At 39.1% G+C, this 27274-nt stretch overlaps 2 protein-coding genes and 1 pseudogene across 2 annotated transcripts; all 3 read right to left on the bottom strand.

The window, feature by feature from the left end:
- Positions 1 to 15430: 15430 nt before the first annotated feature.
- On the bottom strand, positions 15431 to 19057 carry LOC104448625 (cytochrome P450 72A15). Its single transcript, XM_010062480.3, has 5 exons — positions 18699 to 19057; positions 17486 to 17703; positions 17155 to 17399; positions 16686 to 17049; positions 15431 to 16259 (listed from the first exon to the last, which is right to left on the bottom strand). The coding sequence occupies exons 1-5, from the start codon at positions 18973 to 18975 to the stop codon at positions 15831 to 15833; spliced, it is 1533 nt and encodes a 510-aa protein (XP_010060782.1). The 5' UTR covers positions 18976 to 19057; the 3' UTR covers positions 15431 to 15830.
- A 999-nt stretch (positions 19058 to 20056) lies between these two features.
- On the bottom strand, positions 20057 to 22875 carry LOC104451599 (annotated as a pseudogene).
- Positions 22876 to 24458: 1583 nt separating this feature from the next.
- Positions 24459 to 26948, bottom strand: LOC104451602. Its single transcript, XM_018875530.1, has 4 exons — positions 26673 to 26948; positions 25912 to 26194; positions 24838 to 24913; positions 24459 to 24519 (listed from the first exon to the last, which is right to left on the bottom strand). The coding sequence occupies exons 1-4, from the start codon at positions 26946 to 26948 to the stop codon at positions 24459 to 24461; spliced, it is 696 nt and encodes a 231-aa protein (XP_018731075.1).
- Between the last annotated feature and the right edge of the window lie 326 nt (positions 26949 to 27274).

The following is a 27274-nucleotide window of genomic DNA, read 5'->3' as shown; positions in this document are numbered from 1 at the left end:
GGAGATAACTTTTCATATTGTTGATATAGAGCCCCCATACAAGTAGGGAAGCACTACTGTTATGGCTACTTATTCTTCGAACATTATTATGGCACCTATTACGGAATTCTAGATTGAAGACTGTGAAGAGATCATTGGTCAACATCACTTGTGATATATTGAGTTAAGATGGGTTAGTGCTTTTACCACAATTCCCCAGTGGGACACACAAATTACTAATGAGCATATGCTTAAACTCATGATCTTGTGTTTTAGAAACAGCAACTCATGCCATTCAGCCACCAACATCGATAGGGAAGACTTTATCAAGATGTGATACATATGCTTTGTAGAATTGGGAAAAGGTTAATTGCCGATTATTTTTCTTTGAAATGCATTAATATATTGGAGTTTGTTCATTGTGATTTCTAAAAAGTTAAAAATAACTTTTTCTTACTTTTTCATCAAAATTTAAAATTTTAATATATATTTCAAATAATTGTGGAAGAATTGACATATCAATGTAACGCGACTTTTGAAGTTTTCAAGAATTCTACGTTTTATAAAGGCCAAAAGTAACATAATATGATTTGACAAAATTTAAATAAAAAAAAAACTACTCCAGATTATTCGACTTCATTTAATTTGAATGCTTGTAAATCCTAAATTTTTCTTTATATAAATATTTTTTTAATTCTTGTTTTAAAGCTTTTTCATGAGTGTTAACGAAAGCTGTTTTTGGAGATGGCCCGCCGAACGGATGTAAAACAGGAAATGCAGTGATATTGAGCTCTGACGCATTAAATTTTGTCTCGTGGATCGAGTCATGATCTCGAACACTGACAAATGTCCCCTGCAAAACGTCATCACCCAAGTTTTAAGATAGCTCACAAAGAAGTAAAGATCGTGCAACATCGGAATATGCAGGAGCGCACGTCCGCATTTGGGCAAAGGCGTGGTTAATGACGCTTTGTTAAAAGCGACCATTATATAATGTTTGACTTTCATAACAATGCCATTTCGATTAGCATGTGATGCCATTGCTTGGTAAGCAAGGTATTGCTCCTTGGTGGCCAAACAGATTCAACTCATTCATGTTACATCCACGGGACAATAGCTTCATGATTAAGTTTCATGTAGCAATAACATCTATAAGTGCAAATTTCTCCCCTTTTTTTCCTTTCAAGAAAACATCCATGTCCACATTCTACTCCATAACTAACGGCATGGAACAAGTGAGAATTGAAATAAAGGAAGGAATGGAAGAAAATGAATTGAAAAACTGAATGAAATACGCATTATAATTCTTGCATTTGATGGGAAAAATAAGTTTGGAAATAATATGATGATTCCTTTTATTGTGCTTGCATATGTTTGGATTGAAAAATGTCAAAATATCTTTGAAACGGATAACGTGTGACAATCAAAATAAAGGTACACTCGAAATCATTATATGCATAAATATTTCTTAATATTTTGCCAAGGAATGGATTGGCCATATTGGCCACACCATAAGTCAAGCCTAGGACCGGCTATTCACCCTGTTTGATGGAGGAATGAGCATTCCACATCTTTTGCAAGAACAAACCGAGGAAATGAAATTGCATCTTGAAGTAACGACTCCATTTCAAATCGATTCCTTTCTATCGAATAAGGTCTCGTTGTTACAATTTGATCAAGGATGATTTGATCAAGACTAAATGGTAGTACCATTTTCCGTTGGTGAAATGCATAATTGAGTTGAGAGTCCGACACTTTCGCTCTTGCATAAATTCTGTTGTGACCCAACCTCGGTCGTTATTGCAACACATACCATGGGAGCTCCCTCATGGTATGTGTCCAAAAAATGTTATCACTTCATTTTTTGAGATCGACCATGTGAGGTTACTTGATCACAGTTGTGAGCTCTTCCAGGCTCATATCTCGTGTAATGGTGGAAGTTATCGTGACTCGCTTTCACACATATCATACACCTTTATAAAGGAGATTGGGTGTGAATAATGAATTTAAGGGTACTCTTATCATACTAGCCCTCTTGATAGTACTTTCATCTAAAAGGATGGTATCAATTCATCATTTATGGCAATTTTCACGTTGAGTATACTAAACCACGGTGAGTCTTGTTGAGACGTATATCCCTCATGACGGATTGATTTATTTTTTGCGAGTCGTTTAAAACAATCTATATGAAAGTTATGAGTCAACACTAGCCTCGTTTTTGGGGATCAGCTAGAAATTCAATCGAAAGTCGGGAGTGGTCCTCGATATCTACGCAACTAAAAATTCTAAGGTTTAGGGATTTAAGTTATGCTAACATTTCTATTAGTACCCTTTCAGTACTAATAATTTGTTGTGTTTCCTAAAATGTCCATGCATGTCTTTTTACATTTTTCATGCCAATAAAACCAATTAGATGATCATATGTGGATGGTCAATTTTCTGCTATTCTATTTCTATCAAAAGAGAAAAAGAAAGAAAACAAACAATTGAAATTTAAGGATGGTGTAGTAAGTAAATGCCCAAAATATAGTTTAAGGAAATCAATTAATCTAGCATGCAATCATAAACGGAAGTTAAATCGAAAGAAAGAAATCCGTAACTCTTCGGATATCTACACAACGCTAGGTAACCCGAAACATATATCGGGAAATAAATGGTACAAAACAGGGTCGAATTGGACACTAACCACTCATTGTCTTCTTGTCTTGGGGATCATCACCTCCATGGACCTATTCTAAACCTAATTTAATACTAAGACTAGGTACATACAAAGTAAAAGAAACAATCATGATTACAAATATATAAAAACGATCACAATCACAAAACAAGCAAGAACAATCAAGAAACTAGGACAAAATGTATAATTGATCAAATTTGGCCTCGGAATTAGCCTTTATGATTCATGCAACAACCACCTAAGACAACTATCCAATCTAATTTTAAAGTGACTTATAACAATTGGCCACCGTTTGTGTTATCACGTGGCAACCAATGCTAAAAAGTCCTTAAACAGGTTCTAAGTATGACTTAGGACTTCTCGCGAGATCATGCATTACACCTACGCGTTTATCAAAAAACCACATGCATAGTTGAAAGTAAATATACAAGCAGGCCATCGGACCTTGGTTCTTAATCGATTAAGCAAGCTTAGTGAGCCAACACTGGATCACTTATTCGGTCATCAAGTGCCAAACAAAATCACATGCATTTCTAAAAAATGAAGAGATGTTATGCATGTATGACTCATGTAATGCATCAAAAATTTTAAATGCATTTGAAACATTGATGAGAAGATGCGGTATTTTTGACATAGGTACATCTCGGTTATGGGACGCATTTAATTGCCATGCTTAATTCGAGGCGCATATCATGCACTACTAATGGATGTTGCAAGCATTTCAAATACAGTAAAAACCTCAACAAGTTCAATGTCAAATCAAAAGTTAATAGATGCTAAAATGGTTAATGTTGGAGGCATCATGTGTACCAAAATCACTTTGTAATGCAAAAACAAATTTTGCAATAAATCCAAAAGGACTTGACAAAGGGTCCTGGATGGCCTTTTTCTTTTTTAAGGATTTTTGACAACAAAGATTGCGAAATTTGGAATAAATTTCATGAAGACAACTAATCCCAATTCAGCATTCAAGATATCCCAAAAAATTCTAAAAGAGAATCGCACCAAGAATCAACAGGACAATCAAAATTAGAACAATTAGAATAGGACCCATGGGTAATTGGCCCTAAGAAATTTACAAAGCATGAAGCACACAATAAGAAAAAAAAATTGTGAAGGAAGTTTCTTAAGATGAGCTACATATGAATTTATAAAAATTCAAGAACACGTAGCATCACATTGGAAACAAAGCAAGGTAGCTAGACATCATGGCAAATCAACAATAATTTGTCTTGGTAGATGATGTCTAAAAATTCTGAAATTTCACCACGATATAGACATGAGAAAGACAAACAAGTTTCATTAAGGACCCGATCCCAAAATGCTTACTGAAAAATCCATTGAAAAAATAAAAGTTCTGACTCAACAAAGGCAGAATGAGCATTCAATTTTACTCATATCAAATTTCAAGGCAAACTTTGCAAAAATGGAAAACAAATCAAATGATGCAAATTTAGTGTCCTTAGAAAGACTAGGATGTTCCATAGGACTTTCTAAGAGACGTCAAGTTCAATTAGGGTCGAATTCATGGTCAAACAGTGACAATTGCAAAAGTGTGCAAATCAGTCATAAGAATGGCAAAACATGATGCATTATAATTGGCTTGTTAAGCTACTTAAACAATACATGAAAATTGTAAAATTCGAACATACTGTAGGGCTAAATGTGATGATCAAGTTTGGTTAAGACATTTAGCCCTAAATCCATGTACAAAAAGTCACACAAGTTCATTAACATTGACGGGTGACTTACCATTAAAGAACACTCATGACAAAATGCATGATAATTTCGGTTGTGACATGTCAACTTGGTGCATGGCTTTCATATAGGAAATGATCTTCAAGTGAGGCATGCCATACATCATTACGAAGCTTGTGATATGCTCTAAATATGTCTAGAAGACATCATGCACTAGTTTCCCTTTTAAGGTGCTCAAACGAAAATGTTTTTACAGATACATGATCAGTCAAATGCAGCAAGGGTTATATAGAAGATAAATCGTTTCCAATAATCTAATGACATGTGAAAGTTCTACAAAAATTCTTACAGATAAAATGCAATGTCGTGATTATTTTTCGTGATGACTCCAAAGTTTAGTTTGATTTACAAAAGCCTACACGAAAATAAGAAAGCAAGATAATGTCATCAACGTCACAAAATGCAGCAGTTCGAACATCTCTTCACACAAGTGATTGACCTAATAAACAACAATCATTTGGTGCAAATTGTACTTAGTTAGAAAGTTTATGATATATACTACAACTTTTGTGAAGGATGGAAATCCAATCGAACAAGTTTACCACCTCATTTTAGAGCAAATATGAGTTGGACTTGTAATAGCATTGGTCAACAAAGTCAAAGGAGATAAAATAAAATAAAAATTTTAAAAAAAAAACGAAGAAGAAGAAAGGGGTTGAAAAGTCAAAAGCAAAATAAGTGAGCATGGGACACTCATTCTTTTAAGAGCTCAAAACAGTTCGAGAAAAGAAAAGGAAGTGGAAAGAAAAGGAAGAAGAAAGTAAAGGGGAGAAGAGAAAGGGCTTGTAAGTTTACCAACTTGACTATGTAACGCAATGCCCAGTAACTACTCACGCTCCTCATTCATCCAATCAAGATAGTTTTCAAAAATAGGGGAAAATTTGAAGTTATGTGGAAATTGAGCCGTGAAGTCCAATTTTTGGGTTGTGAAGTTTTGGGTTTTGACAAGAGTCGTTTTGATGCAATGGTTTTGTCGAAGCGAGATTTTAGGGTTCTAAGACCAAGTTCCCTGTTGAGTTTTGATTTAAATAATTGTTTTAGATGAGCAATTTGTTGATGCGTAAAAAGTTATTTTGTTGGTGTTTAAGTTTAGTTTAGCCAAGTGTAGTTGAGATAACATTTTACTTGGTTTTGATACTGTTTCTCACTTATACTATAAGAATGTGAGTTCGTGGGATTGACTGAGCATTGTTATTTGGTTTGGGGCATATCTAGGTGAATGGTGCTATATGTTGTACGAATTTGTGAACTTATATCTTGAAAATGGTAGAGATTTGAGATATTATAAGTAACGAAGGAGTATGTTTATTGCATAAAAATCTAGATAAGCCAATTATTACATTTTCGTATTGGTGAATGATTTGAGAAAGATTTTATGAAAGATATTTTGTCGTAAATATGATTTGTGAAAGAAATTTTGAAATTGTTCAAGAATGGTTTTAAGAAAAATGTTGTGAACACACACACACACACACACACACACACACATATATATGTATGTATGTATGTATGTATGTATTATGTAATGTGTTACAAATTAGCTTATGCAATGAGCCTATAATGATTTAAAAAACTTTTTGTAAAAGGCGCTTGAAATGTCGAGGGTTTATGAAATGGATTTCAAAATGTTATGAAAAATGTCTTGTGAAGTATATTTTATTTTATGGATTGAATTATGAAAATTTCTATGTTTGGTTTATAAATTGAATTTCTAGATATTGAAGGATGTGAGTTTGGTGCTCAATATCGTTGTGAACCTATGGAGGGGCTGTGGGTATGCATATCAAGTTTAAGATATCTTTTTGGATTGAGCCAATGGCTTTGTAAGTAGAGACTTTGCTAAAATGGTCTTCTTGATCGCATTATCACAAGGCATTATGTCATGATATAATTTGATATTAAGTGAAAGATTGGATTGACCTGATCATTGATATTTGAATCATGACAGTAGATTTAAATGTGTATTTCTAACATGTACAAAACTTTGTTGAAATGAGTATACTTAATTTGGTATGTATATTAATGAGTTGGATTATGAACTACTGGTTATGCTTTATACTTATATATATGCATAGTAGTTACTTGATCTGCTTATAAGATATGTACTATTCACTGAGCTTGTGGTTACTCATCCCTCTCTTTTTCAATCTTTTTGGGTCCTTTAGTTAGAGGCCATTAAAGAGAAAGTGTTATTGTGGGGGCTTAGATTTTGGCGGTTTGAGGCCGTGTCCTTCAAGTGGAAAGATGGTCATGTCATCCCTATCTCTATAGGATTCGTAGTTTGACATCATGTAGTATTTGAGTCAACTCTTGCAACGTGTGGGGCCATAGCGAGAGTGCTGTGCCTAAAGGGTGGAGAATGTAACAACTCATACTCATGACAGTATATAGGGATGGCAAGGAGGTTGTGTCTCGACAATACACTAGTAAGGTTAAGTGCATGTCTCCTATCTCACATCGCTAAAGGGTGGAGAGTGTGTAGGCCCAAGCGGTGATGCATGAGGAGGAGGGATGGTGGTGCATCCACACCTCGGTCTCTAGACGTTTGCAGGGAGGGAACGCGTCTCTTATCCCACGTCACCTTAGGAAAGTCTTGAACTAGATCAATTCTAGGTTCTCTATCTGTATATATGCATTTTTTAGACGAAGCCCAGAAAAACAAAAATGTGAAGGTCCAATGGGGTTCAAAGTAGACAATATGTGTATAGTGATGAATTTAGCATGTTACAAGTAGTATCAAAACCAACTCTCAACCACATATGGAGCTACAGTGAGGATGGTGTGCTCCTAAGGGTTGGTGAAAAGTGTGACAGCCCATGCGGCAATGCGTGGGAAGGAGGGACAGCAGTGCATCCACACCTCGGTCCTGGACATACACAGGGAGGGGGTGCGTCTCTTGTCCTAGATTGCCTAAGGAGAGTCCTGGACTGGCTTATAAGGTTTTGGGTTCTCTATCTATACATACACATTTGCTGGGCGAAGCCCAAAGGAACAAAACTATGAGGGTCCAATGGGCTCAAAGTGGATAATATGTATAGATTGACGAACCCAGGGTGTTACAAACTCGTACAAGACAAAGCAACATAGTAACGTTACTATGAGATTTAGCCTAATCAGATTTGCTTCAAAAATTCTACAAAAAAAAAATGTTATACCAACATGATTTTGTACAATTTCCGTGGAGGAACCATCTCCAAAATCTCAACACAAAAATCAGTAGAAAGTTAGAAAGAAAAATATGTTCAAAACCAAAATACCATAATATCATGAAAATCCAGCAGGATCATCCAACTTCCAAGATGCAATTTAGGTGTCAAACAAACTCCATTTGAGGCCCACAATAAATCAAATTGAAACTTGAGACAAATAACGAGGTTTAGGACCTCAGGTCAGCCCTAATATAGAGTCACTTTCGAGCATGTGATTTTTGCAGAACTAGGTAAATTATGTAAAATCATGTTCAATCTCAGCTTTAATCAACACAACATCATCAACTATCATAACATAACATCCAAATCACAAATTTAACCATGAGATATAGTTCTAGGGTTCGAGTCTTGGCCCCAATCAACTAGCTCGATCTCGTTTCATCGGATTCAAGTTTTGATTGTTTACCTTTATGCGATTTCAACGAAACGAGCTCGATTGATTGACAACCTAAACTATGGAATGGATCACAAACATCAAGGATTGTTGAAGGGATGCCATGGATGGTTGGATGGACCGGATTGGCATTGATCAAGCCCCCAATCAGCGGCTAGACAGAATCGATTTGTTTTGAATCAGTTCAAGCCACTGACATGAGATTGGCCAATTGGAAGACCTCCAATGGTAGCTAAGTGGTTTTTCGGTCACCTGGTTCTTCAAGATAGGTTAAAGGGAGACGATCTAAGGTGGGGCAATGTTGAGGATGCCAGGTTGGTCGTCGCGACTAACCGCTATACTTGACGACTGGAATTGCTAGCACTCGCACTGGTGATTGGTCCAATCGGTTGATCGGGCTGATCGAGGAGCTCCGGCAATCATTGGGGCTCCAAGCAGCGACAATGGGAGAAGAAAGGAGCTGGTGGATCTGGTGGATCTTGGTACTCAACTTGCCAGGGTTCCACGTGAGCAATGGTCGACACAGCAATCTGTGAGCGCGAGAGAGAGAGAAAGGGAAAGATAAGTGATGGGAAAGAGAGAGAGGAGAGAGTTTTTGAGAGAGAAATTCCTGTTCAGATCTAAAAAAAAAACAAATAATAAAAAACTCCCCCAAAGTTTTGGAGGGAAAAATCTTATATAGTCCCCCTTTAAGATCAAATTTTGGTCGTCGGTTTGATTTGATAGTCGAAACTTGATCCAATGGCCTAATTAAGTTTATTATGGATTAAGTCAAAATATATTGCATGACCATCTGAATGGTGTCGATGTACCAAAATCAAAAGTTTAAATAGAATTTGCGATTAAGGCCTAATTAAAGGTACATTTGTAATTTCACTGAATCCATGGATATTTTCGCAAAATATGGAAAGTTGAAAAGCATAAGAATAAAATACACACAACGTTAAACTCACTAGTGGTTCTCAGCCACCAAGAGCTGACCAGTGGAGGGCCAAATCAGCCTCTTTCACTAGTGGCTAGTCAAATCGATCAGACCAATTAGAGGTGTGTAATGGGAACCGCCCGAACTAAGAACCTCCCTGACCGAACCCCCTGGTTTTGGGCGATTCGCAGAGAGGGTGGTCTAGTTCCTAATTCTCATTCTTGAAACCGGTGGCTGGTCAGTTTGGTTCCTAGTTATAATGTGAGAACTAGTCTAATCAAACCGACCCGACCCGGACCGGTTGATTATATATATTAAATACATATTTTTAAATTTCTTGATAAACAAACCTAATGCCTCCCAATTTCCCCGATTATAATATATGAAGCAAATTGGATTACTTGTTTGGTAGCGAGATGGTGGTCGGATTGACGTGATTCATGCTTTCGATGCTAAAGAACAAAGAATCTAATCTTGGGTGTTGAGCCTTGAGTCTTGAGAGGGGTCACCGTAGAACTTTGTTATGATGCTTTGGTTACAAGATCATTGGAATCTAGGTTTATGGACAAATTCAGTCGGTGAAGCCCCTTAAGCTCAACTAATACCAACTGAACCAATCCTCCTAAGTGAAAAGAGGCAAGCCAAAACCTACTCCCAACAAGTTGTATCCCAAGTCAAGCCTTGGAAGAAAGGAAATGAGAAATCATCAATGCGAGAACTTCAGGTAAAAAGGAGAATTAGCCTTTCAAGATACTGACCTAGCATTCATTGCAAGACTTGTCAGCATAATCTCAAGGCAACGCCTTATCCCTCTCCTGCTAAAGAACTACTCTTTCATGCAGGATTGAGAGAATAGAAAGGCCATTTACCTTTGCTGATGAACTGTCATTCCATTAGTAACAGAGAGTATAGAGAAAAGCTTGTTGTGTGGATGAGGAAACTCCCGAGGGACAAGCAGCAAGCTACATGTATTTATGCACCGTGCCACAAGCAACAAGCTGCAACATTGTTTATTTTATTTTTGGTATAAATGTGGCATCCCAAAATTCATGACGACCTCTAGCTACATTAAATTCTATGAATAGGTGATGGAAGTACCATCAAGTTATGGCCATTTAATCCATAATTTGCAATAAGATATATGGCCAAGCTTTTAATGGATAATTATTTGATAGGAAAGAAAATCCTATCATTGGCCATGTGTTTTATGAATTGGAATTTATGGAATTATGATTTCAAGATTTTGGCCATGTGGAATTTAGTAATTAAATTCTTAAAAGAAAGAATTAAAGATGAAAAATTGAAAGGAAATTGTGGGTTTAATTAGGTTGGGCCTTAGGCCCAAGAGTATGGATTTTGGAGGGCCAAATGGTCGGCCCATTGGAGCCAAGGAGGGGCTGTCGACCAGCCCATTTGCTGGCCCAAGGTTGGCCCAAGAAGAAGGCCCATTAACCTTGCATGTCCTCCAACACTTGTCCTCTCCTTTTTGCCACTTGTTCTCCTCATGAGAACACTTGTCCCTCATGCAAACTAAGAAAGCATGCAATATATAAGCATCCAAAAGAGAGAGAGAGAGAGAGAGAGAGAGAGGGAGAGAGAGAGAGTGGCTGGTGGAGGATTCGGCCAAAGGGAGAGAGGAGGTTGCGAGAGAGAGAGAGTGAGGCCGAGAGAGGAGGAGCTCGCCCATCGCCGCCCGCATGCCGTTCGTCCGTCGCCGGTGTGCCGTCTCTTTTGCTGCTGTCCATCCGGTCTAGAGGCAAGTGGGAGTCCTCTAGCTTCTCTTGCACGCTTGTATGTTGTTTGCATGTTAAATTTTTGGGTGTTTAAGTGAGAAAAACCGAGGTGTGGTTGGCTTATTCTTGAATCGCATGGCTGTTCTTGCTCGAACAGTGTGAGTCAGAATGTTGTTTGAGCTTGAATATGTGTTTAGAGTCCGAATTTGGCTTCTATTTATTCATAAAAGTTGTAACTAACATCTTTTACTATAACATACTAAAATTTCGTGGAAAATGATGGATATTTGAGGGGTCAAACTCTCATCTTATGGAGATGTCAGATCTGAAATGTTTTCGCATGAATCCGCTCGAGTCAGAATGTTGTGAGAGCTTGAATGCATGTTTAGAGTTCGATTTTGGCTTTGGTTTCTTCATGAAAGTTGTAGCTAACATCTTAAAATATAACATAATAAAATTTGGTGGAAAATTATGGAGATCAAGGGGTTAAAGTCTCATCCTACGGAGACCCCAGATCTGGAAAGATGTTACTGACCTTTGGTTGGATTTGTGGTTGCATGTTGGTTTGTGTTGAGAATCTCACTTCGATTTCTTCATGAAAGTTGTAGAGGACATCTTAAAATAGAACATACTCAAATTTTAAGTGAAATGAACAAGAATAGCCTAGTAAATCAACTAGATCTTGAAGACGGTGATTCTGGTGATGTATTCCGAGACACCCGAGACTTCATGGACATAGATGATGACTATAATCTGGTTATTTGACTTATATTTCTTCATGAAACTTGTAGAGGACATCTTGATTTATAACATATCCAAATTTAAGAGGAAACGAAAGAGAATAGGTAGGTTAAAACTCAATATTTCGGAGAAGCTAGCACTGGACGATGCGGTAACGGATCCAGAAGCTTCGTGAGACTGTATAAAATAATCTAAAAATAATCTGGCTTGGAAGTCTTCATGAAAGTTGTACAAAAATGTATTGGCTATCACTAGGTAAAATTTCGTAATTTTTGAAGGTCTTATGGATATTTTAATAGAATTTCTTCGGAAACTGTGCATTCTGGTTTCATCCGAAAATTTCATGCTGTTTTGTGTAAATTATGGATTTGTGTGGATTTCTCATTGGCCGTGTATTTTGCATAAAATCATTATCCTATTGCCTTATTTATTACTTGCCTTAATTTTATGATTTTTGAGATTATATAAATAATTAAATTTAATATTTTTGAAAATGGCACAAGCTGGAATTTAAATAAAAATAAAAAGGGGCATGATAAATGGATTATTTTAATTGGCATAAATTCCATGAATTTTATTGCACCATGTAGTATGTGTGATGAGGTCTGGATGTATGCATTAAGATGCATGTGTGAATTCAAATGCTGAACATGATTGTTGATTTGCCAATACATCATATGCCATGCTAAATTAAGACTGAAATTGGTGAACATGAATAATGTTAAATGAGGAGATTGTTGTGGTGGATGATGATGCTCGGTGGCCTAGTGGCGTAATTCTGGAGATTCCCCGGGAGTGTCGGGATGCCCGGTGGTATACGGTACGTAATTCCAGGGGAGGCCTGGTGGTATGTCGGTACATAATTCCGAAAGCCCTGTCGGAGGTTTTTGCCCGAAGGGAATGCCTCGCGATGCCAAGATTGGGGTGCGAGATGCTCGGCCAGGGAGTGTAAATGCCGGAAGCCCTGTCGGAGGTCTTTGCCCGAAGGGAATGCCTCATGATGCCAGCTGGGATGCGAGATGCCCGGAATGTGGGGGGCCAGATGCCCGGTGGCCTAGGAGGCTGAATGCCAGAAGCCTCGGAGGTCTTTGCCCGAGGGGATGATGAAATTGATGATTTGAGGAATGGGTGATGTGGTGATCAAATTGAAAGCTAAAAGTGGAAATTAAACCATGATATGATATGCATGATGATATGCATGATGATGATGATGATGATGATATGTGATGTGAAATAATGATGATCACTCATGATAATGATGATATGCATGATGATATGCATGACGATGATGATGATGATATGTGATATGAAATAATGATGATCACCCATGATATGATATGCATGATGATATGCATGATGATGATGATGATACATGATATGGCATGATGACATGTAAGATATGATGATGCCATGATAATGATGACATGCGTGATGTGATGAGGCCACGATGATGATGATGATATATGATATGGCATGATGACATGTGTGATGTGATGATGTCATGATGATGATGACATGTGTATGATATGATGATGATGGCATGTATGGTATGATGATATCACGTATATGATGATGATGACATGTGTGTAATATAATAATGTCATGATGACGACTATATGAGTATGACATGATGATACACATGTATGTGTTATGATTGCGGTGATAATGCATGATGATATACGCATGGCTTCAAGGTAAGTAATGCCTGCAATGCATGTATGACTTGTATGATGCATTGAGTGGTTATTGGATTCCTTTACCTGCTGAGTGGTTGTACTCACCCCTTTTGGGGACCAACATTTCAGATTAGTAGATGGTTTGAGCGGTTGGATATGACCGCGAGGAGAAGGATAGCAAAGGAGGGAACCTTTGGACGCCGACACTGGTTGATGGACCTTAAGCATACGATTGTGGGAGGAGATGTCGGTCATCTTTTGAAGTATAGCCGAGTATAGAAACATCGGCATTTCAATGTACCAACTAAAGATGTACATCTGCTTTATGTAAATAAAAGTGTATGACTTTAACTTATATAAGATGTTTAGTAGGTGTGCATCATTTTCTGAATATAGGGAAGGGAATTTGTTGGATGTGCTTCCGTATATGAATTGCGCAAGGGACCTATAAAAAAAAAAAAGAAGAAGTGTAAACCCCTTATGTTGTATGGACCCGCTGCAATTGAAATGGTATCAGAGTGACATGACATAGAAATAGTGAATGGTAAGCGAACTATGGCGACCCTAATCGGATTGGGGGCCATCGAGGGGTGCCACAATAAAATAGCAAACTTACCAATTCCACCAGACCAAATCAGACCAAACAAGACTGGACAGTCGATTCGGTTCCCAATTTCATGACCAGTCAGTTCGATTTCCGGTCCCAAAATCTTATAATTGGTCCCCTCAGTTTAATCCACAATTCCACCTCAAAACAAGATTGTATCGGGAATCGATCAGTCTTGGGAATGATGCATGCCAGTTCGATTGATTCGGTGATGTCTCAGGCATCTTGGCCCCTGAAGTCCTAAATTTTATGTAATTTAGACCCTCAAGAATCAAATTGGAAAAAAAAAACTTGTTCAATTAGAGGAAAATGGTCCGATTATAAAGAAAGCAAGCTAATTAAACCATATAAATGCGATTCGGTTATTTTATATTGACCTAATTACTTAATTAACACGAAAAATAATGGACCTGCATTATGGGTACATGTAATTGGACTTTTTAGGCCAAATTGGGCAATTTCACATAATTTCTTGATCGAAATCGCAAATTAATCCAAATTGAATTCAAATAATATCACGAGGCACTTATTCGATTAATTGTTCATACCTAGGGTAACCTATTGTATCCGAATTGACTTTGAATTGATGTCGACTCTTATGCTATAAAATGAATCGAGGTTTAATGGTAAAATTGAACTTTAATTCGTGAAATTAAAGTTTAGTCTCAAATGATCAACTTGAATTTCTTTAGTTTATTAGCTTGGTTTTCCTATATCCAAAAATCAAATATATGATTGAATTTTAATTTCAACATTTTGGGTTAAATCTTTGAAATTTTTGAAAACTAACTTGGCTAGAGTGAAATTAGAATCATTTATAATCTTTTTATGTAAAAAGCCAACTTTTGATTTAGAATTGACTTTTGATCAATGGATTGACCACTAAGTTAACAAAAAGTCAACCATTTAACTTTTTGGGTTTTCAATAGAATTGAATAGGAAATTATTTGAAAATGACAAGGCAAAAGAAAGAAATGGAAAATGACTTTTTTATTTTAAGAAATATCCGTAACACATCATCCCATGCTAGAGTGAATTAGCAAAGATAGCAGTTCGTAAGACAAAATTAAAATCCAAAGATTCACTACAAGCATTTCATCAAGATCTCACAGAAATTCCCATGCAGCACTACCAAATTCCAGGATCAACGAAAAAATTATCCCCGAATCAAACTTTCACTAACGGCAATGGCTCCATTTGCTTTGGACCAAGCAGTTGAAGGTCTCTAGCACAAAATAAAGCTGGTGTGGTTCTTCTCCTTTGTGGAGAAATGTGGTTCAATTTTTGTATCCTCTAGTGCACGTTAAAATCTGAAGAATAGGGATAATAAAGCCATCTTTACTGGTCATTGGCCAGAACAGTCTACGAAAAGAAATAAACGGGTTTATTATAGCACTAGGAAAAGGCGTAGCTTATCTTCTACTGGGGTTTTTCTGAAAGGAAGATTTAGATACATCCAGCATCTTCCTGTAATTAAACTAAAATAACAGGTCACTTATTTAAGAGGCCATTTGATTACGATTACAAACACTAAATTTCTATTTTTAAACAACAACGTACAAACTTCGAAAATGGTGTAGTGTGACTGTTGAAATTTTTTTGGATGTGTGCATTGCGGAAGCATGGTTTTGGTATTAGTTATAGTTTATGGTTAGTGATGTGTGCAAGTGTATGGTATAGTTTGTAGTGTGGATGGACAAGGGATAAAATAGGATAATTGAAGGACAAAGAACATGGATATGGTAAATAGTTTCAATTTTACAATAGTTGAAGGAAGTGTTGGTGGAGGAGATTCATAATATGGAGTATTATCTCATGCTCCTCTCACTCTTTTACATTTGTTGTTTTGCTACGCTTTCCGTCTTTCCTATTTATAGAGACTAAATACAACATTCTAGAATAATGTGGAATGTTGTCCACTTAGGCTTATTCTAGGAAATTCTAGATTGTAGTTCTTCTAGAGACTTCTCTTACATGTTGGACATTTTCCTCTTTCTTCCAGAAACTTCATCTAGGTAATTCTAGAAGTTTAGCAACTCTAGGAAATTCTAGAAAATGGATCACCATTTCCAACAGTGACATTATATCTATCCACGTATTTGTCTACACTACATGTCACCCTGATCTGTAACTTTTAGTTTGCCTTGCGCAAGATGACCTGAACACCATATCGTGGCTGGAGGGTGATGACATTAGAAGGAGCATGCGCATAAGATGGAGAGAGCTCGAAGGTGAACTGCTGAAGAATCATGGCGAGCGCCATCTTTGCCTCTATCAACGCGAAGTTTTGGCCGATGCATATACGAGGGCCCCATCCGAATGGAAAAAACGAGACTTGGTTTTTGGTGGCCTTGGACACTCCCTCGGCAAACCTCTCTGGCTTGAACTCCTCGGCATCCTCGCCCCAAAGTTCTTTATCATGGTGGATGAGGAGTGTCGGCATTAAGAGCTGGACTTCCGGGGGGATGGTCAGCTTCCCTAGTTTTGTTTCCTTAGGAACCTTCCGCGTCATCTCAGTCACCGGTGGATATAGCCTCAACACCTCATTTAAGATCATTGTGACCTGATTGCGACAAATCCTCAGAAGAATTCATATGATAGAGATGCACATGTAGGAGCATCTATGAACGATCACGATGCTGGAATGATATCAATATCCTCAAAGAGATGGAAATATATTGTAATTTATCCAGAAAAAGGGGCTTGAAGCTATTGTCCAAAAAATCAGGTTCTTGTGTCGAGAGGAAATCCTAGTTCAATTCAAGTATGCAAAGAAATTGTCCTGTCACTTCATTGTCGTGTTCATCTTCATAGGATAACATTATATTTAAACAAACATTTCATCTACTAAGGATCGGAAAATCGCATCCAGTAATTATAGAATGATTATCATGTGTCATGTGATAAAAGATGCTCGTGAAGAACTCTCTAGATCGGACCTATTATGAGTCCCATTCTCAACAAAAGAGGAAAAGAGCATTGAACTTACAATCTTGAGGTGGCTTAAGCCGTCAGGGTCAGGTTTCCCGCTTCCGAAGATTTGGAGGACCTCCTCCCTAGCTCGTGCTTGCCAATCCGAGTGCACACTCAACAAGACCATGGTCCAAACCAGCAAGACCGAAGTGGTCTCTTGTCCGGCGAAGTAGAAAAGCCTGCACTCCTCCATCACATCGTGAAGGCTCATCCCGACATTCTCCTTCATGTTTGACTCCAGCAACAGCCCCAGCAGATCATCGCCAGCAGCTTCCCCTTCCCTTATTGCTTTCTCTCTTCTGCGGATGATGTCCATGAGCAGAGCCCGCACTTCCTTATCTATGCTCTTCATCCTCCTGTTCATCTTAGTTGGCACAAACCTGCGAAACATTGAATCAAATAGCTGGATTTTTTTAAGAATGTCATGATTGTAAGCCATAAGCTCATTTAGATTCAATTAGCTTATGGATGATGAACGATTTTACCTCCAACCAGGGATGTAGACCGATTGAAGGGCTATTATCGTGAGCTGGGCTTGTTCCCCCTGAAGTTCGGAGATCCTTTTGCCTTCTTCGAAGCTACTGCCAAACGCTGTTCGAGAGATCACCTCACGGGTCAAATTTTGAAGGTCGACCCACGCGTCGATCTCACAGGATCTCTCTACCGATACCAATTTTTCCCATCTACCAACCATCTCAGTGCAACTTGAATAAAATGCGGGCAACATAAGCTGCAAAAGCAACAGACCAATGCAAAGGAGGAATTAAAAGAGAAATCCTGAGGCATCAATGTTGACCAGGGAATAGTTTCATGTACCTTCAACTTCTCCATGTGGAATGCTGGATTGATGATCTTTCTGTGCCGTGCCCATTTCTCGCCCTCGTGATCAAAGAGTCCATTCGTGAGCAACTTCACTAGGGGATTGGAGCCTGGCCTGGGATAGTCGTTTATCTTGGAGAAGATCTCCTTTAGTTGTTCGGGGTTCGTTATGCGCACTCTCGGTGTTGGTCCTATCCACATGAACGAGTCTTTGCCTGCAATGCACTTGGTAAGAGCCACGAAGCCAAATGAAATACACGGTCTGCTGTTTTTTAGGATTGCTTGTAAATGGGTGACTTAATTCATATTGACGAGGGAAAAGATGGTTATAATAATTATCATGGCCGGCACTAACGTGAACTACCTTTTAGCCTTTTTATATGGTATAGTCAACGTTGAAGTGAATAATATTTGCAATTTTCATTATTTTTCCTTTTTTTTTTTCTTTCCTTTTTCTTTGTTCTGTTTTTCACTTATTTCCCTTCACTGGTCTAGGGCCTTGGTGGCGGCTGGCAGAGATCACTAACCACATGTGAGGGCCAAACACCGTTGCCTAGAGTTGGCGAGGGCATGGCAATAGTTAAAAAAATAAAAAAAGGAAAAAAAGAATAAATTTCAGAAAATTTATTATAAATTGTAAAATTATTCGGATCAATGTCAGACATGCCATATGAGAAGGTTGGCATCCACATCTACAATTTTTTGTCAAAATTGTTTGAAATGATTATATTAGCAAATTTTCAAAAGGCATAGGATTAATTTGGCAAAATTGAAAAATTTATGACTAAAAGGCATTCTTATAATATATTTGTGATCGTTTTGCTTTTTCGGTAATTATCCCCAGAAATCTATGCTGTGTTGTGCTTCTATATATACGTGTGTGTGGCAATGTAATTAGTAATTACTGTCTAAATGTCACACGACATGGTCACATGTAAGTTTTATTTAATGTCGCTTTCATATGGTAAGACGTCCTTATTGTGTGCATATCAAAATAAGAAATTGTATAAAGGAATTGAGATGCATTAACATCTTTGGTCGCAAAAACACAAAACGGGGAAGTATGAATTTCCGAGATAAAGAATAGTATTATTCAAATGTTCTGAAACTCCATCAGAAACAGCGTCGACCAAAGGACCAAACCAAGCAAGTGTTAATTTATAAGAAAGTATAAGTGCCACACAGAGTGATACTATGAAGAAGTGCATACCATAGGTTTGGGAGGATTGATGCAAGAAAGGCAAGAGACGAGGCTTGATGTCGTCGGAGACGGCGATGGGCTTGGAGTTGGCCTCTGTGAGCAACCGCGAGTTCTCCTTGAGGTCACCGAACAGGAAGGTGTAGGGTTTGCCGGAGAGGCCCTGCTGTCTCAGGAGCCTCTCGAGCCTTTTCGGCCTCAGCCACACCCAGTTCACCACCCTCCATGCCCATGTGGTCAGAACGGCCAGAACCGTTGCTAGCGCAATTGACTGGATCGATGCCTCCATCTTTTCTTCTGCGTGTTCGTATCTATTTGTCTGTATGCTGTGAGAGAGAGACTCCAATCGTTTGATGTTGGGCAAAGGCGATTGTGTGGTGTCGTGTTTATGCGATTGTGTGGTGTCGTGTTTATATAGCCGTAGCACCTTCCAAGGATTGGAAATCAGATAAAGAAAGAAGTAACAATTTTCTTTCTTGGACTTTTTCTATGGGACGTGCAAAGCAAGACAAAAGAATAAGAAAAAGAAAAGAATCCCTGCCCCTCGAAAAAGGAAATGAGGCCGTGGGCCCAGAGTCAAAGTTGTTGACTCTGGCACACCTATGATGATAATAGGAATTCTCCGTTTGGCGTGAAGCTGCTGCAGCCTCACAAGAGTTGCCGAAGCCCTGTGCACGTAGAAGAAAGGAAAAAAATCTCTCCGCACGTGGAGCCGGACAAAAGAGCTGGTGGGCCCAGGTCAAATATTTGACCTTTGGGCACACGAATGTCCCCTTTAGCGTACGTGAAGCAGCTTAAAAATCGTACGAAAGAAAAGAAGCCGCACACATCAAGTTGCAGAGAGCCGTGCGCGTTTTTTCTGTTTCGAACTTGAATCGTGAGTTAATTTTATGCCGTGGTTTTATGTTTAAATGAGCGGTTTATTTATAGGAAAAGTTTCAAATAAGAATTCAAAGTGAGTCTACTTTCTCAAATAAAGATTCGAAGTGATTATTATTTCAAATAAAAACCCAAAATGGCTAACAAGTCTCAAATAAGGACCTGAACCTACTGACCAACCAAAATGTTCACTGGCTAGAGAGCTTGCAACATTTCCAATGGCCAGAATATGGAAAATTTTGTCAAAAAAAATATAGATAGAAATTAACAAACTCTAAAATCAACTATTTGATTGACTTTTTCTAAAAGGTTGATTTTTGGATTAAATCTTTGAAATTTTTTAAAATTAACATGGCTAGAGTGAAATTAGACTCATTTATAATCTCTATATGTTAAAAGCTAACTTTTGATTCGGGATTGACAAAAAAAAATTAATATAAAAATCATCCAGATCAGCATCTGAAAAGAAATAAATGGGTTTATTATAGCACTAGGAAAAAGCATAGCTTATCTTCTACTGGGGTTTTCTGAAAGGAAGATTCAGATACATCCAGCGTTTTGCTGTTATTAAACTAAAATAACCGGTCACTTAGTTAAGAGGCCATTTGATTACGTTTACAACCACTAAACTTCTATTCTTAAACAACAACGTACAAACTTCGAAAATGGTGTAGTGCGACATTATATCTATCCACGTATTTGTCTACACTACATGTCACCCTGATCTCTAACTTTTAGTTTGCCTTGCGCAAGATGACCTGAACACCATATCGTGGCTGGAGGGTGATGACATTAGAAGGAGCATGCGCATAAGATGGAGAGAGCTCGAAGGTGAACTGCTGAAGAATCATGGCGAGCGCCATCTTTGCCTCTATCAACGCGAAGTTTTGGCCGATGCATATACGAGGGCCCCATCCGAACGGAAAAAGGAGACTTGGTTTTGGTGGCCTTGGACACTCCCTCGGCAAACCTCTCTGGCTTGAACTCCTCGGCATCCTCGCCCCAAAGTTCTTGATCATGGTGGATGAGGAGTGTCGGCATTGAGAGCTGGACTCCCGGGGGTATGGTCAGCTTCCCGAGTTTTGTTTCAGTAGGAACCTTCCGCCCCAGCTCAGTCACCGGTGGATATAGCCTCAACACCTCATTTAAGATCATTGTGACCTGATTACGACAAATTCTTAGAAGAATTCATATGGTAGAGATGCGCATGTAGGAGCATCTATGAACGATCACGATGCTGGAATGATATCAATATCCTCGAAGAGATGGAAATATATTGTAATTTATCCAGAAAAAGGAGCTGGAGGCTATTGTCCAAAAAGTCAGGTTCTTGTGTCGACAGGAAATCCAAGTTCAATTCAAGTGTGCAAAGAAATTGTCCTGTCACTTCATTGTCGTGTTCATCTTCATAGGATAACATTATATTTAAACAAACATTTCATCTACTAAGGATCGGAAAATCGCATCCAGTAATTATAGAATGATTATCATGTGTCATGTGATAAAAGATGCTCGTGAAGAACTCTCTAGATCGGACCTATTATGAGTCCCATTCTCAACAAAAGAGGAAAAGAGCATTGAACTTACAATCTTGAGGTGGCTTAAGCCGTCAGGGTCAGGTTTCCCGCTTCCGAAGATTTGGAGGACCTCCTCCCTAGCTCGTGCTTGCCAATTCGAGTGCACACTCAACAAGACCATGGTCCAAACCAGCAAGACCGAAGTGGTCTCTTGTCCAGCGAAGTAGAAAAGCTTGCACTCCTCGATCACATCGTGAAGGCTCATCCCGACATTCTCCTTCATGTTTGACTCCAGCAACAGCCCCAGCAGATCATCGCCAGCAGCTTCCCCTTCCCTTATTGCTTTCTCTCTTCTGCGGATGATGTCCATGAGCAGAGCCCGCACTTCCTTATCTATGCTCTTCATCCTCCTGTTCATCTTAGTTGGCACAAACCTGCGAAACATTGAATCAAATAGTTGGATTTTTTTAAGAATGTCATGATTGTAAGCCATAAGCTCATTTAGATTCAATTAGCTTATGGATGATGAACGATTTTACCTCCAGCCAGGGATGTACACCGACTGAAGGGCTATTAACGTGAGCTGGGCTTGTTCCCCCTGAAGTTCGAAGATCCTTTTGCCTTCTTCGAAGCTACTGCCAAACGCTGTTCGAGAGATCACCTCACGAGTCAAATTTTGAAGGTCGACCCACGCGTCGATCTCGCAGGATCTGTCTACCGATACCAATTTTTCCCATCTACCAACCATCTCAGTGCAACTTGAATAAAATGCGGGCAACATAAGCTGCAAAAGCAACAGACCAAAGCAAAGGAGGATTTAAAAGAGAAATCCTGAGGCGTCAATGTGTGTGGTTCAATTCAGTTGACCAGGGAATAGTTTCATGTACCTTCAACTTCTCCATGTGGAATGCTGGATTGATGATCTTTCTGTGCCGTGCCCATTTCTCGCCCTCGTGACTCGCGAGTCCATCGGCGAGCAACTTCACCAGGGGATTGGAGCCTGGCCTGGGATAGTCGTTTATCTTGGAGAAGATCTCCTTTAGTTGTTCGGGGTTCGTTATGCGCACTCTCGGTGTTGGTCCTATCCACATGAACGAGTCTTTGCCTGCAATGCACTTGGTAAGAGCCACCGTGCCAAATGAAATACATGGTCTGCTGTCACACGACACGGTCACATGCAAGTTTTATTTAATGTCGCTTTTGTATGGTAAGATGTGTCCTTATTGTGTGCATATCAAAATAAGCAATTATTTAAAGGAATTGAGATGCATTAACATCTTTGGTCGCAAAAACGCAAAACGTGGAAGTAAGAATTTCCAAGATAAACGATAGTATATTCAAATGTTCTGAAACTCCATCAGAAACAGCATCGACCAAAGGACGAAACCAAGCGAGTGTTAATTAAAAGGAAAATAAAAGTTCCACACAGAGTGATACTATGAAGAAGTGCATACCATAGGTTTGGGAGGATTGATGCAAGAAAGGCAAGAGACGAGGCTTGATGTCGTCGGAGACGGAGATGGGCTTGAGTTGGCCTCTGTGAGCAACCGCGAGTTCTCCTTGAGGTCACCGAACAGGAAGGTGTAGGGTTTGCCGGAGAGGCCCTGCTGTCTCAGGAGCCTCTCGAGCCTTTTCGGCCTCAGCCACACCCAGTTCACCACCCTCCATGCCCATGTGGTCAGAACGGCCAGAACCGTTGCTAGTGCAATTGACTGGATCGATGCCTCCATCTTTTCTTCTGCGTGTGCGTATATATTTGTCCGTATGCTGTGAGCGAGAGACTTCAAGGGCGATTGTGTGGTGTGGTGTTTATATAGCCATAGCACATACAGAGCCGTGTGTCTGTTGGCCAAGAAGCTTCTTGACCGTGACCAGAGTTGGAATCAAAAATGAAAGAAAAATGAAAGAAAAAAGAAGGAAACCCAAAATAAAGAGAAGAAAAGCCTATTCACCGCTCAAAATGCGAGGATGAGTATAGCACACGTATTAAATCAGTTTAGGACAAGTACAATGTCTAATTTCTCAACGGCAATGGAATCTCTCCTTTGCTGGCAAGGCATGTTATTGAAAAAAGGAAAAACCTGGGATTCACATCTTGTTCATCGTGATGGTGTAAAAAGCCTTCGATAAGTGTTGTATCAAATTTGAAATATTTATGCCTAATAAATAATTTTGCAATATCGTTTGACTATCTGCAGTTTATCATCTCCTAATGTACATATGATGTCGACTTGAATGGTTGCGAATAGAGCAACAGGTTGTCGTTTCGGTTGTTTTCCAGCTTTTGTTCGCTCTCTGGCTGCAACTTTGGCTCGTTCTGGGGATAAAGGCGAAGATAAGGCAAGGAGTCATTGTTATCCGTGAGAGCTCCTTGTTCATGCGATATCTATGTGCATCGTTTACGTTGGTTAACCTCATTTTTGCAAAAGCATCAATGTAAAGCAATTTTAAATAATTGTGGAAGAATTGCGTGTGCCTTGACACATCAATGTAAAGCAATTTTGAAGTTTTCAAGCATTCTACATTATACAAAGGCTAAAAGGGTAGGTGCGAGGTGGCATGATTTGAAAAAAAAAAAAGTAAAAAGAAAACCACTCCAAATCATTTCATTTCGTTAATTTGAATGTTTATAAATCCTAAAAAAAAATTATGTAAATATTTTTGAATTCTTGTTTTCAAGCCTTTTCATGGGTTTTGACATAAGCTATCTGGAGATGGCCCACCGAATGGATATAAAACTAGAGACACAGTGCAATTTAGCTGTAACACATCAACTTATGTCTCCTGACGGATAAGAAAGACGTATTAAGTCAAAATCCTAAATACTGACAATTTTCCTTGTAAAACATCATCCCCTACATTTTAAGGCCAAAAGGGTAGGTGCAAGATGACATGATTTGAAAAAAAAAAAAAAAAAAAAATTACTCAGATTACTTCATTTCGTTAATTTGAATGTTTATAAATCTTAAAAAGAATTATGTAAATATTTTTAAATTCTTGTTTTCAATCTTTTTAAAAGCTGTTTGGGGATGGCCGACAGAATGGATATAAAACCGGAAACGCAGTGCGATTTAGCTCAGACGCATCAAATTATGTATCGTGGCGGGCAAGAAAGACGAGTGGAGATAAAATCTCGAACGCTGACAATTTCCCCAGTAAAACGTCATCCCCTGCGTATGCAGGAGCGCGCGCTGGCATTTTGGCCGAAGATGGTTCAGCGTCGGCCCCACACAGCCAAAAAGGCAGACGGTAGTCAATGACGTCTTGTTGAAAGCGGTTCGACGACAATTGATAATCACCATGTCTTGGACTTCTAGAAAAACGTCTTTTCGATTAGCATTTTGCTACTTCGACCCCTTTTTCTTTTTTTCTTTATTTATTGTTGAAGTAGTCCAATGTACCAAGGGATAGCACCAAGGAAGAAGCCAAGGATAAACCTTCAACAAATCAGACATCCTAAATTAGCTGATGATCATAAAGTTATCGAAATTATGATGAATATAAGGCTCAGATTTCGGTAAAAGAACCATCACATGGGATTTCTCTGGTTTCAAACTTGAAGGCCAGGTACCAATGAGAATCACAAAATATACAAATGTTGAACTCATGAAGCATAATAATCTGCAACATCCAGGCTCAAGAATTGTCACGCAGTCCTTGTAGTTATAGGGACTGTTGACTCCATCATGCTTCACAGTTGGCTATGCTCTAGCCAATACATGAAATCCAACCCACTGGTAAAGAAAGTAACTTACAGAAACCATCCAACTCCAATACCACAGCAAGGCAGCCGTGATTCTCTTACTGGTCTTCCTTCAGCAACAGCATAACCTGAAAAAGTTTTCTGTGAAATGAAATCTCCCCAGTAAAATGTTGCAAAGCATACAGAATGAAGATCATCAATCATTTTTGTTTCATCAGGGCAATCAGTAAAATCATCAATATGGGCATACTTAGTTCTCATTTTTCCCGTAAGTTATCTATTCGAGAAAGGTGAAAAGAGAACCGAGGAGAAAAGGTTTCAGAGACACATTTTCCAATTTTTGAGTCCTACAGAATCTGATCAAGTTTAAAAGGATACAACAGATCATTTCACCACCTACAGTGAAGGAAACCCCATCAGTCACAGTATTTGCCGGCTAAAATTACTCATCTTCCTCTAGCTGCTCCTATCTAGATGTAATTCACAACTGAAAACGCATCTGAGCACTTATGACTTCAAAGTAAGGCGAACACATAGGCGGAGCCATATTTATGCTCAGTAGACAGCATTTTACTCGAGACACCAGTGGCTTCCGCATTTTATCCGACTTAAACTCTGAGAACCCTGGAACAACACATCGGGCAAAACATATGATTCTCCTCTGTATGAGCATGATTGACAGCTAAAGCGGCCACGTTCAAAGGAGTCAACAAAACGAGGACAAACGTGCTGGTCCGATTAATTTCACATAATTTCAACATCTTCCATGGACTCCTCTCCCACGCCCCCATACATCCAATGTCTCAAAAGATGAGGATGCTGAACCTTTCGCCAAAAAACTAAACCCACCGGATAAACCATATCCATTAATACATCATTCCATGCTAGAGTGAATAGACAGAGGTGAGCATATTGGCAGTTCATAAGACAAAATCAAAATCCCAAGATTCCCTAGAAGCATTCCATCATGATCACACAGAAATTTCAAATGCACCACGACCAAATTCCAGGATCAACGGAAAAAAAAATGATCCCTGAATCGAACTTTCACCGACAGCCCCTTTCAAACTTTACATCCTGAAGTTAACTCTGCTCGCAAGCGATTCCAAAGGAAGCGACTTTGTACCTGGGACGGTGTGATACCCATGATGGTAATAGTGGGGAGGTGGAGGAGGAGGGGGCCGAGGGATCGGTGGCGCCCGGCGGAGGCGCCTGCTGGGGGTAGCCGATCGCCGGCTGCTAGTGCGGCGGGTTCGGCGGCGGGTAGTTGGCGACGCCTTGGAAGGTGCCGTACTGGTGCTGGTAGTCGCCGCTCGGGACGCCCCTGTTTCGGTCTTCATTTGACACCCCTGCCTAAGGCTGGCATGGGTATTGCCACGGAAAAAGAAAATTATAAAAATTATTAAAAACTGCAAAAATTTAGAATGACTCATGTCCACATCAACAATTTTTTGCTAAAATCGACCAAAATGACTGTGTTAGCAAATTATTGAAATATTTAAAATTATATTGACAAAATTGACATATTTATAACATGTTTAGAAATTCTTCTTTTTTTGTAATTATCCCAAGAAATTCATGTTGTGTTGTGCAAATATATATCAAATAACATGGTCGCATGCAAGTTTTATTTGATGTTCGCTTTCGTAGAGTAAGATATCCCTTGTATATCGAAATAAGCATATTTAAAGGACTTGAGATGTATTAACATCTTTGGTTGCCAAAACTCAAAACGGGGAAGCATTAATTTTCAATGAAAGGACAATAAATTCAAATGTTCTGAAACTCCATCAGAAACAGCATTGATCAATGGACGAAATCAAGCGAGTGTTAATGAATAGGAATATATTAGTGCCACAAAGAGTGATAACATGAAGATGTGCATACCATAGTTTGGGAGGATTGATGCAAGAAGGGCAAGAGACGGGGCTTGATGTCGTCGAAGATGGTGATAGGCTTGGAGTAGGCTTCCTTGAGCAACCGCGAGTTCTCCTTGAGGTCACCGAAGAGGAAGGTGTAGGGTTTGCCGGAAAGGCCTTGCTGTCTCAGGAGCCTCTCCAGCCTCTTCGGCCTCAACCACACCGAATTCACCACCCTCCATGCCCATGTGGTTAGGACGGCCAGAATCGTTGCTACTGCAATTGACTGGATTGATACCTCCATGTTTTCTTCTTCTTTGTGTGCGTATTTGTTTGTCTGTACGTGGGTCTGCGTGTCTCCGTGTGTGCGTGAGAGAGAGAGAGAGAGAGAGAGAGAGAGAGAGAGAGAGAGAGGGACCTCAATGTGATGATAATGTTGGGCAAGGGCGATTTTGTGGTGTCGTGTTTATATAGCCATGGCCAAGAAGGAAGCCCAAAATAAAATGAAGAAAATAGTATTCACCGCTCAATGCAAGGATGAGTATAGCACACATAATGAATCGAATATAAATTATTGAAAATGATACATCTATATTGGGTGTTTCGACCAACTCAATAATCTCCTCTTTA

The sequence above is a fragment of the Eucalyptus grandis genome, chromosome 1 (genome assembly GCF_016545825.1).
Source record: "Eucalyptus grandis isolate ANBG69807.140 chromosome 1, ASM1654582v1, whole genome shotgun sequence".
Taxonomy (NCBI): domain Eukaryota; kingdom Viridiplantae; phylum Streptophyta; class Magnoliopsida; order Myrtales; family Myrtaceae; genus Eucalyptus; species Eucalyptus grandis.
The sequence above is the reverse complement of the archived record's forward strand: the minus strand, read 5'-3'. Positions and strand labels throughout refer to the sequence as shown.